This window comes from Salvelinus alpinus, chromosome 31 (genome assembly GCF_045679555.1).
Source record: "Salvelinus alpinus chromosome 31, SLU_Salpinus.1, whole genome shotgun sequence".
Classification (NCBI taxonomy): Eukaryota; Metazoa; Chordata; class Actinopteri; order Salmoniformes; family Salmonidae; genus Salvelinus; species Salvelinus alpinus.
Genome location: NC_092116.1, coordinates 10,424,209 through 10,435,890, shown reverse-complemented (window position 1 = coordinate 10,435,890; position 11,682 = coordinate 10,424,209). Strand labels below are relative to the sequence as shown.

The following is an 11,682-nucleotide window of genomic DNA, read 5'->3' as shown; positions in this document are numbered from 1 at the left end:
AAAAACAACTCATCTCTTACAGTCTCATTTCGGCAAAAAAACTAATCTTGTTGTTTTGGAAAAAGAGGGAAGCGCCCACTACCAAATTATGGCTCAGCGAATTGGCAAACACTGTACACTTAGAAAGAATTAGATATATTCTGAACAATAAATGATCAACATTTGATCAAATCTGGCAGCCTTTCCTCTCTTACTTGGACCATTCGGCGCTGTGAATTTGTACTTTTTAACGCACTCTCAATTGTAATATTTTAATCCACCTTTGGGCAGCATGTGCTGGCACCGCCACCCGAGCAGTCGGGAGGGGAATAAGGGGAAGGGATAAAGGGGGGAGGGATAAAGGGGGGGAATAAGTGGGGGGTGACACCTACCCTCTTTCTTTCTACCTGTCCTTGTTCTGTATGTCTTGTTTTGTAATATTTATTTTGTACCCAGAACTCTGGGTCTTGTTGTTTCTGTCTGCTCTTTTATGTTCAGATAAGAATTGTATACCTGTCTTTTATACCTATACACCATTCTTGTGTGTGTTCAATAAAATATATTTGAACAGAGAAATGTCCTATGCGAGAGAGGCAGGTTGAGGTTTCCAGGGTTAGAATAGTGCAGAAATTGTCATGTCCTGAGGCAGTGAAGAAAGTAGAGGAAGATGGGTCAAGGGGGAGGGATCCTGAGAGGAGTGGTGTGAGTAGTTGATCTGTACCATCTGTACAGAGGGATAAACCAACAAGTGATATATGCTTCAGTAAGATTGGATTTCTTGCATTTATAGCAATGGTTATCAACTGTACTGCAGTCACGGAAAATTGAGGTTGTGGTGGAAGCTGCATTGAGGTATTTGGGTGTGCGAGACTTGACATCAGAAGAGTTACAGGGTGTGTTAAGTGGTGGTGTCCCATCCTTTCATTTCAGGTTGTTGGCATGAGGTAGGACTAAATATATTGAAATAGTGGAGTAGGGTGTTGTTATTATTTTTTGTGAGTGTAGTGTTAGATGGTACAAGCAATGTATAAGGGTTGTACTCCTGTAGGTGGCGGTAATGCAACATATATTGGAAACCAACAGCCGTTAAACCTCATCGAAGAAGAAGAGGTTCTTCAACAACAGTTAGTGAGCCACCACCGTAGCTTGCTAGTCAACATAGCCGAAAGATTCAGGCTCTTTAGACTTCGGTGTATATTAGCCACTGTGTTTTGAACACACTTCGGTCGTCAAGCTAGTTTACCATTTACATTTCATATTTACGTTAATAGTAGTTAGCTAGCTGGATAGCTAAAACAGCCTAGCACTAGGCTAGTCGATTTTAATAATGCGCTAACTAGCTAGCTAACATCCGACCATGAGCTCATTAAGCCCTGCTAAAGAAGAGGCAGTGTGCTGGACGGAGAAAGAGGGTCTTTGGCTGAACATTGTCGTAAAAGAGGAGGAGGAAGAGGAGGCTGTCACAGTAAAAAAAGAGGTAGAGGGTGAGGCTGTTGCAATGAAAGGTGAAGGAGCTCCAGTGAAGGAAGAGTTCAGAGTGAAAGAGGAGGACGTCGTCACTGTGAAAGAAGAGGGGGAAGAAAAAGTGGAGGGTGCCGTTTTTGGAGTGAAGGAGGAGATAACTGTAACATTGAAAGAAGAAGAGACTGGAGATCAGATTAATAACGGTGAGTAACGTTATTATCTTAATTAACAAGAGGGGCACAAATTGTCTTAACGTCAGACTGTTACCATGTATATTCAGTTTGAATGAAGTCGACCTAAAAAAAGTATCTACAAGCCAGAATGTTGAATATAATGACAATAACACCAAATATGTCTAATTGTTCTATCTGTGTTAACACTTTACCGTTGTCTGTGCTGTTGGTGCATTTGACGGTGGGAAGTGGAGGTAAAATATCCACAGGAAAGTATTATTTACCTGACTTTTTGCGGTGTCGGTAGGTTCTGTCACGTGTATTTTCAATCCGTTGATGCATTGCATGTGATGCACAATATGTAAACAATAGCTGAATTGAACCTTGAATGTTGTTGACCAAAGCAAGTTCCTTCACAATCAGCTGGAAATGCTTGTGAAACTTGCCAGCTGATTGCGTGGGACAAAGTTAGCTCGTTGTCTGTGGTTAAACTCCGCCATTGTTTACATATTGTGCAAGTGTTTGTTGTGTGCGAATTGCACCAGTGTATATATATGTATATATATATATATATATATATATATAAAAAAACGGAAACACAACCTAAAAACACACCAGCGTACTGAAACTCGGGTTAACACTTCCCTGTCTATATTTTGTCTAAGATTACATCAGACATAAGGAAAAAATCAGTGGAAAACAGGTACATTAATTTAAAAAATGAAGTTTATTCAACATTCTGAAATGTAATGGGATGGTTCGGGAATGCTGAGTATTAATGACAGGAGCATACAAGTCTTCCACTCTTGGATTCTAAAAGAGGCTAGGTCACACTGTTGTTGAACCAATGCATGGTTTTAAAGGGACATTTTTGATTATGCCGTTTTTTAATATCAGAAGAAAGCTACACTGTAAAATGTGTATACCATTAAAGTCTGCAACCAACAAATGTTAACAATGGAGTGTTTTGTGCGAAATTACAACTTAAATATCTCACCCTTAGGGGTAGCCCTTCAAAGCTCGCCATCATGTATACAGTTAATAACAGTAAGTACTGTAATTTTAACAGTAGCGTCCCGTCTTAGGTCATTCCATAGCGACAGCTTGTGAGATATCCATAATCGTTAGACAGTTTATCATCGTTTGCATCACCAAGTAGTGCCCAAGAAAGTATTAAATTCACTTTTTGATGCTACCCCCACCCCTTCCAATCTAATTCAAAGATGGATTCCCCCTTATGGATGTTACATGGATTCCCAATTTAGCGTTATGGATGTTACATGAAATGGACAAGTTTTTTGGGGGAGAATGAACATATTATCAGAAGTCTGTGAGTTTGTAAGTCTTAGGTCAAAACATGGATAGCCATTTCGAAGGAAAGGCTTGGCTGAACAGAAAAGCGATAATTTTGAAAATATTGTAATTTCTATTATTACTTTCGAGATAGTGGGCCACCAACAAAACGTTGTTAACAATCGATCAAATACAACCTATAACATTGACTGAAATATTATAACAATCCATTGGAGCAAGATTCGATTTGGAGGACTTCATCATTTGTTTTTAAAATCTCCCCAAGTTTATTTTTAATTATGAAATGTTGTGAAGACTAGCCTCAGGTTATTGAGGGATCTAGTCCAGAAGAAAACTCATAGGAAGATACTTTTATCATGTGGGGGTTTCATTCAGGTCTCTGTTTAACTAAATACTCTGTCTTTGGCAGGAGAGAGACTAGACTCTCCCTCTGACAGCGAGAAGAGTCCTTCAGGTGAACCAGACCCAAAGACGTCCAAACCAGCAGGACGACACCACTGCTCCCAGTGTGGAAAGAGTTTTACCCAGTTAGGGAGCTTGAAAACGCATGAGAGAATACACACAGGAGAAAAGCCCTACCACTGCTCCCAGTGTGAAAAGAGTTTTAGGTGGTTAGGAAGTCTGAAAAAGCACGAGAAGACACACACACGAGAAAAGCCCTACCAATGCTCCTTGTGTGGTCAGAGTTTTACCCAGTTAGGGGCCCTCAATAAGCATGACAGGACACACACGGGAGGTGATAAGACCTACCACTGCTCCATGTGTGGAAAGGTATTTAACCGGTTAAGGCATCTGAATAAGCATGAAAGAATACATACACAGGAGGAGAAGACATACCACTGCTCTCATTGCGGAAAGACATTTTCCCAGTCAGAGGACCTGGAATCACATGAGAGAATAGAGAGGCTGTGTTCTGACTTATGTTTTTGACTGGGAATTTGTGTTTTTGTTCATGCTTCTGTCTAGCAACAGAGATGCATTGGCTGTTCAGATGTGTAGGAGGAGACTCGGCATAGGAGAAAGGGTTACATATCGGTGCTTGTGTGAATATGTTGTCGTCTGCACAGCTGTTTGACCCTTTGGGATGAATAAACTTGGTTTAAGCTTTCATAGTGTCCGTTGAGTTCTTACTCTAATAATTAGAACCTAACAATATAGTGCCTTCAGAAATGATTCACACCCCTTGAATTTTTCCACATTTTATTGTGTTACAGCCTGAATTAGAAATTGATTGATTAAATTTCGATTTTGTGTTACTGGCATACACACAATACCCCATAATGTCAAAGCGGATTTATGTTTTTTGAATTTTTTAAATTATTTACAAATGAAAAGCTGAAATGTCTTGTCAATAAGTATTCAACCCCTTTGTTATGGCAAGACTAAATAAGTTCAGCTTTTCTATGGACTCGCTCTGTGTAAAGTAATGTTTAACATGATTTTTGAATGACTTCCTCATCTCTCTACCCCACACATACAATTATCTGTAAGGTCCCTGAGTCGAGCACTGAATTTCAAACACAGATTCAACCACAATGACCAGGGAGGTATCCCAATGCCTTGCAAAGAAGGGCACCTATTGGTAGATGGGTATAATAAAAGAAAAAAAGACAGCAGACATTGAATATCCTTTTGAGCATGGTGAAGTTATTAATTACACTTTGGATGGTGTATCAATACACCCAGCCACGACAAAGTAACATGTGTCCTTCCTAACTCAGTTGCCAGAGAGAAAGGAATCCGCTCAGGGATTGGGCCAATGGTGACTTTAAAACAGTTACAGAGTTTAATGGCTGTGATAGGAGAAAACTGAGGATGGATCAACAACGTTGTAGTTACTCCACAATACTAATCTAAATGACAGAGTGAAAGGGAAGAAGACAAATATTCCAAAACATGCATCCTGTTTGTATCAAGGCACTAAAATAACACTGTAACAAATGTTGCAAATCAATTTACTTTTTGTCCTGAATACAAAGTGTTATGTTTGGGGCAAGTCCAATAAAACACATTAGTGAGTACCATTCTCCATATTTTCAAGCATTGTAGTGGCTGCATCATGTTATTATGGGAATGCTAATTGTTAAAGACTGGGGAGTTTTGTGGATAAAAAATAAATGGAATGGAGCTAAGCACAGACAAAATCCTACAGGAAAATTTGGTTCAGTCTGCTTTTCACCAGACACTGAGAGATGAATTCAACTTTCAGCAAGACAATAACCTAAAACACAGGGACAAACCTGGAGTTGCTTACCAATAATACAGTGGATGTTCTGGGTGGCTGAGTTACAGTGTTGAATCTGATTGAAAATCTATGGCAAGACCTGAAAATGGTTGTCTAGCAATGATCAACAACCAATTTGACAGAGCTTGAAGAATTGTGAAAAGAATAGTGGGCAAATGTTGCACAATTCAGGTGTGGAACGCTCTTAATTAAAAACGTACCCAGAAAGACACAGCTGTAATCACTGCCAAAGGTGCTTCTACGCAGTATTGGCTCAGGTGTGAATACTTATGTAAAGGAGATATTCTGTATTTTATTTAATACATTTGCAAAAAAATCGAAATATGTTTTCACTTTATCATTATGGGGTAGTGTGTGTAGATGGGTGATATTTTTTTTTATTTCAACCATTTTGAATTCAGGCTGTAACACAACAAAATGTGAAATAAGTCAAGGGGTATGAATACTTTCTGAGGGCACTGTAGATTAATAGAATTTTGCATTTCTTGATTCCAACGTTGAAATGTCTTGAATGTGATTTGGATATAGCTAAATTAATTTGATTGGACACACCTACTCATTCAAGAGTTTTTCTTTATTTGTACTATTTTCTACATTGTATCTCAAATTTGGACTCATCAGACCAAAGGACAGATTTCCACCAGTCTAATGTCCATTGCTTGTGTTTTTTGGCCAACGCATGTCTCTTCTTCTTATTGGTGTCCTTTAGTAGTGGTTTCTTTGCAGCAATTCGACCACGAAGGCCTGATTTATGCAGTCTCCTCTGAACAGTTGATGTTGAGATCTGTCTGTTACTTGAACTCGGTGTAGCATTTATTTGGGCTGCATTTTCTGAGGCTGGTAACTCTAATGAACTTATCCTCTGCAGCAGAGGTAACTCTGGGTCTTCCTTTCCTGTGGTGGTCCACATGTGAGCCAGTTTCCTCATAGCGCTTGATGGTTTTTGCGACTGCTTATGAAGAAACTTTCAAACTTCTTGAAATTTTCCGGATTAAATGACCTTCATGTTTGAAAGTAATTATGGACTGTTGTTTCTCTTTGCTTATTTGAGCTGTTCTTTCCATAATACGGACTTGGTCCTTTACCAAATAGAGATATCTTCTGTATACCAACCCTACCTTGTCACAACTGATTGTCTCAAACGGATTAAGAAGGGGGAAAAAATCCACAAATGAACTTTTAACAAGGCACACCTGTTCATTGAAATGCATTCCAGGTGACTACCTTGTGAAGCTGGTTGAGAGAATGCCAAGAGTGTGCAAAGCTGTCATCAAGACAAAGGGTGGCTACTTTAAAGAATCTCAAATTTGTTTAATACTTTTTTACTACATGATTCCAAATGTGTTATTTCATAGTTTATGTCTTCACTATTGTTCTACAATGTGGAAAATAGTCAAACTAAAGAAAAACCCTTGAATGAGTAGGTGTGCCCAAACTTTTGAATGGTGTTACATGTAGGAGCATTAGATATTTATTTAGCATTGCATATTTATATATCTGTTTATCTGAATAATGAATAAGAAATTGCCTTAAATGCAGTAGTTGATGTAAAGTTTGTTTAAAATTCTTACTAATCAATCAACACATGCTTCTCTTTGTACTTCACCATTTAATATTGAAAAATAAAAAAATAAAAAAAACATTTACATTAGATTGACATTTTAGTCATTTAGCAGACACTCTTTTCCAGAGCGATTTACAGTAGCTCCCCCGTGGAAATCGAACCCACAACCCGAAATGTTTTGTAAAAAATAAAAACGTGCTCCTTACCTACTCCAGTCAGCAAAGGGCATGTGTGTTTATATACGGTTGAAGTCAGAAGTTTACATACACTTAGGTTGGAGTCATTAAAAAATATCACAAATACCACAAATATCTTGTTAACAAACTATAGTTTTGGCAAGTCGGTTAGGAGATCTACTTTGTGCATGACACAAGTCATTTTTCCAACAATTGCTTACAGAGATTATTTCACTTATAATTCACTGTATCACAATTCCAGTGGGTCAGAAGTATACATACTGTGGTGTACAGCAGGTCAGCCACCAGGGGGAGACTTGTCGAGGCCTGGTGACAGACGGAGTATACATCACAACAAATTTGTGCACAACATTTTAGAGAAATAAGCTTTTTATGCGTATGGAACATTTCGGTGATCTTTTATTTCGGCTCCTGAAACATGTGACCAACACTTTACATGTTGCATTTATATTTTTGTTCGGTATAGTTGACGGGACGCTTCTTCAACAACAACAACAACAACAACAACCCTTCTAGCTATGACTGGCTACCTTTTATAGATCCCCACCGTGGAGGTGTCATAATACCCTTAGCGGTCAAACAGGGAAATTGTTCCAATCGTTTTTCCACCATTCATTTGTCAAATAGGGGATTTTAGAAAACCTGTTTTGTGTTGGCTTACCCTGGCGTGACGCTCTGATAACCATTTAAATCTCTCTCGGACAAGGTGACCTTTATCAATATTTTCGGCTCTATTTACTCTAAGATTCGAAAACGCTAATTATCATTAAAGTAGACATCATGCAAACTTCAAATCCCTGCAAGCTCCTGCATGTCATCTCTAGCAGACACCTTTGCTAACAGGTATTGTGTTAATTTAAAACTTGCACAAGACAGTTCAGAATTGTCCATTTAAAGAAATGTAGGCAATTTATTAATTACTACATTTAGTTAGTTCATCCCAAGATTTTTACCTTTGCCTCGATTCAGCGGTCTCGGCCAGATCCTTATGGCATTTGTAGTTCTTTATTATAGCCACATTAGCAGCTAATTTCATTTTGGTGTGGTAAATACTGCAGCATATTTTTATAAATCACCTTGTACTTTACACCTTGTAAAAATTTACACGGTAATCAAAACTTCCGCCAGGGTAAGCCTACATGAAACACAGCCCTTATTTGTAAGTGTTTCTAAAATCCCATATGAATGGTGGAAAAACGATTGGAACCATTTTCCTGTCTGACCGCAAGGTTCTATAGTTATTATGACGCATACTGAGGTAATCTATTATTTAATGAAATTAATGAAAAATACGTTTCACTCAACTGCGTTACCTAATCGAGTCAGCAGTACCAACTCCTGTCGGTAGATGGCGATATGCGTCTTTCAGCCGAAGCTACCAGTGTGACGTACAATCTAGTTAACCGGACGCTTCTTCAACAACAACAGCTAGTCAGCCACCACGGTAGCTTGCTAGCCAACATAGCCGAAGCATTGGATATCTTTAGATCATTTCGTTCTATATTAGCCACTGTGTTTTAAAAACACGTCTGTCGTCGTACAGTATACAGTTAGCTAGTTACCCCCTTTAATTTCATATTTACGTTGCTATAGCTAGCTGGGTAGCTAAAACAGCCTAACAGGCTAGTCGCTCAGGCTAGCTAACTAGCCAACCTTTGAGCATGAGTTTACTAAAATACTCTCCATCTGCTAAAGAAGAGGGGGTCTGCTGGACGGAGAAAGAAGCTCTGGGGCTGGACATTGTCGTAAAAGAGGAGGAGGAGGATGTTCCAGTGAAAAAAGAAAATAAAGAAATTACTGTGAAAGAAGAGGAAGGAGAGTTCAGCGTGAAAGAGGAGGAGGATGTTACTGTGAACGAAGAGGAGAAAGAGACGGAACAGGATACCGTTTTTGGAGTGAAGGAGGAGGGGGAGATAACTGTCACATTGAAAGAGGAGGATGAGACTGGAGATCTGATTAACACCGGTAAGTACTATATTAAAAACAGGGGCACAAATTCTGTCTGAAGTTGTTGAACTAATGTGTGGTTTTATAGCAGCATTCTATTGACGTTATAGGCTACACTTGAATATGTTGTTCTGTACTGTATTGTTAAAGCTACACTGTAAAATGTATATACCATCAAATAGTGGGCCACCAACAAAATGCATGAATCAAATGCGGGTGGGTATAATTTGTGAAACGTTCCAACAGAAATCTGTTCAAGAATGCCAACAAACAACGCATACAGAGGAGCATGATCAATTCACCTAGCTAACTAGCTGCCGAATAAGCATCAAATCACCACGTAGCTTATTATTGTTTGTCCATAGAGCGAGGACAGACATTTTTCGGAAATAATGGTGGTGAGTGAAAAACTTAATTAAATTCCACTCTCCTTACCCGGTATCTTAGTCTGCCGGTATACAACTTTGTATGCTTTGTTTGTTGGCAACCTTGTTATTTACGAAGTTTTGGGAACAGATTCCAGTTGGAACGTTCCAAAAATTATGCCAATGCATCCAATGATATTGATTTAGCTAAATACTGTTGTCCACAATATCTATTATTTTAGTGCTCTGCTCAGCCTAAAAACTAACCTAATAAACCAGACTCTAATACCAGGTCTTGGTATACACTATACAGTCTGCAACATAGCACTGCAAACTATTTATTAGGCAACCTAAAAACATGACTTTCCGTGAGAGCAAGATTACATTTGAAGTTCTACATTATTATTATGGCCATCAAGTTTTTTTAATTGATGAAATGTTATGAAAACTGACTTCAGGTGATTGAGGGACCTAGTTCTGGATTAAACCTCATAGGAAGAAAATTTTATCATGTGTGGGTTTCATTCAGGTATCTGTTTAACTAAATACTCTGTTTGTCTTTGGCAGAAGAGGGACCAGACTCTCACTCTGACAGCGGGGAGAGTCCTTCAGAGGAACCAGATGCAGAGACGTCCAAACAAGCGAGACGACACCACTGTTCCCAGTGTGGAAAGAGTTTTACTCAGTTAAGAGGCCTGAAAATGCATAGGAGAATACACACAGGAGATACACCTTACCACTGTATCCACTGTGGAAAGAGTTTTAGGTGGTTAGGGAGCCTAAAGGACCATAAGAGAATACACACGGGAGAGAAGCCTCACCACTGCTCCGAGTGTGGAAAGCGCTTTACCCGATTACTACATCTGACATCACATCAAAGGACACACACAGGAGAAAAGCCTTTCCCATGTTCCCAGTGTGGAAAGGGTTTTACCCAGTTAGGGAGCCTGAAGGAGCATGAGAGAATACACACAGGAGAAAGCCCTTTCCCATGCTCCCAGTGTGGAAAGAGTTTTACCCGTTTAAGGAGCCTGAAGGGGCATGAGAGGACACACACAGGAGAAAGGCCTTTCCAATGTTCCCAGTGTGGAAAGGGTTTTAACCGGATAGGGAGTCTGAAGGAGCATGAGAGGACACACACGGGAGAAAAGCCTTTCCAATGTTCTCAGTGTGGAAATAGATTTACCCGGTTAGGGAACCTGAAAGGGCATGAAAGAATACATACAAAACCACAGGAGGAGGAGAAGAAATACCACTGCTCTCATTGCGGAAAGACATTTTTCCGATCAGAGGACCTGAAAACACATGAGAGAATAGAGAGGCTGTGTACTGACTTAAGTTTTTGACTGAGAATGTGTGTTTTTGTTCATGCCACATGAAATCAAATTGTAAATGCAAAAGCTTGCTAAGAAATAGGCCTACATTTGTTTTTCATTTTTAACCTTGAGACATACAGGGTGTTTCTCAATATGCATACGTTCTCTTGAGTACTTTCTTGTGAGGATGAATGTGGAGAAGGCATAAAACATTTGATTTGAGAAGCAATCGCACTCCCCGTACTGTATTACCTCACGCTGCATCTCCCCATTCACTGAACCTTCTTCCAGCCAGGACAATGGAAACAATAGAGACGAAACAAGATATACACAAAGCAAAAGTTTTACTTCATAATTATCAGCTAGATATGTGTGAATCGTAATCCAACTATCCATCTAGCTAGTAAACAGGCAAAAATGATCTAAAACGAATGTTATGCAAGGTAGATGTCAATTCTTCATGGCTTGCTAGCTAGCCAGTTAGTCCTATTGACTTACTATGGACTTACCCATTCACTGAACCTTGCTTTTTATAGGCAGGACAATGGCAAGAGACGAAACAAGATATACACAAAGCAAACGTTTTACTTCATAACTATCAGCTAGCTATATGTGAATCGTAGTAATATAGCTAACCAGATAGTATAACAAGCAAAAATGACCTAAAACCAATGTGATCCAAGGTAGATGTCAATTCTTTGTGGGTAGCTAGTTAACAATTTGTGGCTATCTGGCTAGCTAACAGTAGTAGCTAGCCAGTTATCTCTATTGATTTACTATGGGCTTAGGACCTACGCACACTACAGTGGGTATTGTAGGCGGGTAATCATGCCAAAATTAACACTGCGTGTATTTATTAACGTAGCAAGATAAAATATTGCAGCCAGGCAACATATGAGATGTGAATAGGCAACATTTAATTCCGAAGGCAGAGTATATTTTCTCTTTCTTCAGCTCAAATAATGGTCGCCATTGATTTCAAGAAAGTATTCACATCCCTTGACTTTTTCCACATTTTGCTGTTACAAAGTGAGATTAAAATGGATTTAATTGTCATTATTTGTCAACAATCGACAGAAAATAATCAGTCAAAGTGGAAGAAAATGTATTACTTTGTA

The 11,682-nt window shown here is 39.1% G+C and overlaps 1 protein-coding gene and 1 long non-coding RNA gene across 2 annotated transcripts; both read left to right on the top strand.

The window, feature by feature from the left end:
* Positions 1-793: 793 nt before the first annotated feature.
* On the top strand, positions 794-4,038 carry LOC139561770 (uncharacterized). The gene is made up of 2 exons (XR_011672209.1): positions 794-1,646; positions 3,340-4,038. It is a non-coding gene; the product is annotated as an uncharacterized lncRNA (long non-coding RNA).
* A 3,244-nt stretch (positions 4,039-7,282) lies between these two features.
* On the top strand, positions 7,283-10,793 carry LOC139561769 (zinc finger protein 501-like). Its single transcript, XM_071379050.1, has 2 exons — positions 7,283-8,901; positions 9,816-10,793. The coding sequence occupies exons 1-2, from the start codon at positions 8,598-8,600 to the stop codon at positions 10,592-10,594; spliced, it is 1,083 nt and encodes a 360-aa protein (XP_071235151.1). The 5' UTR covers positions 7,283-8,597; the 3' UTR covers positions 10,595-10,793.
* The last annotated feature ends 889 nt before the right edge of the window (positions 10,794-11,682 follow it).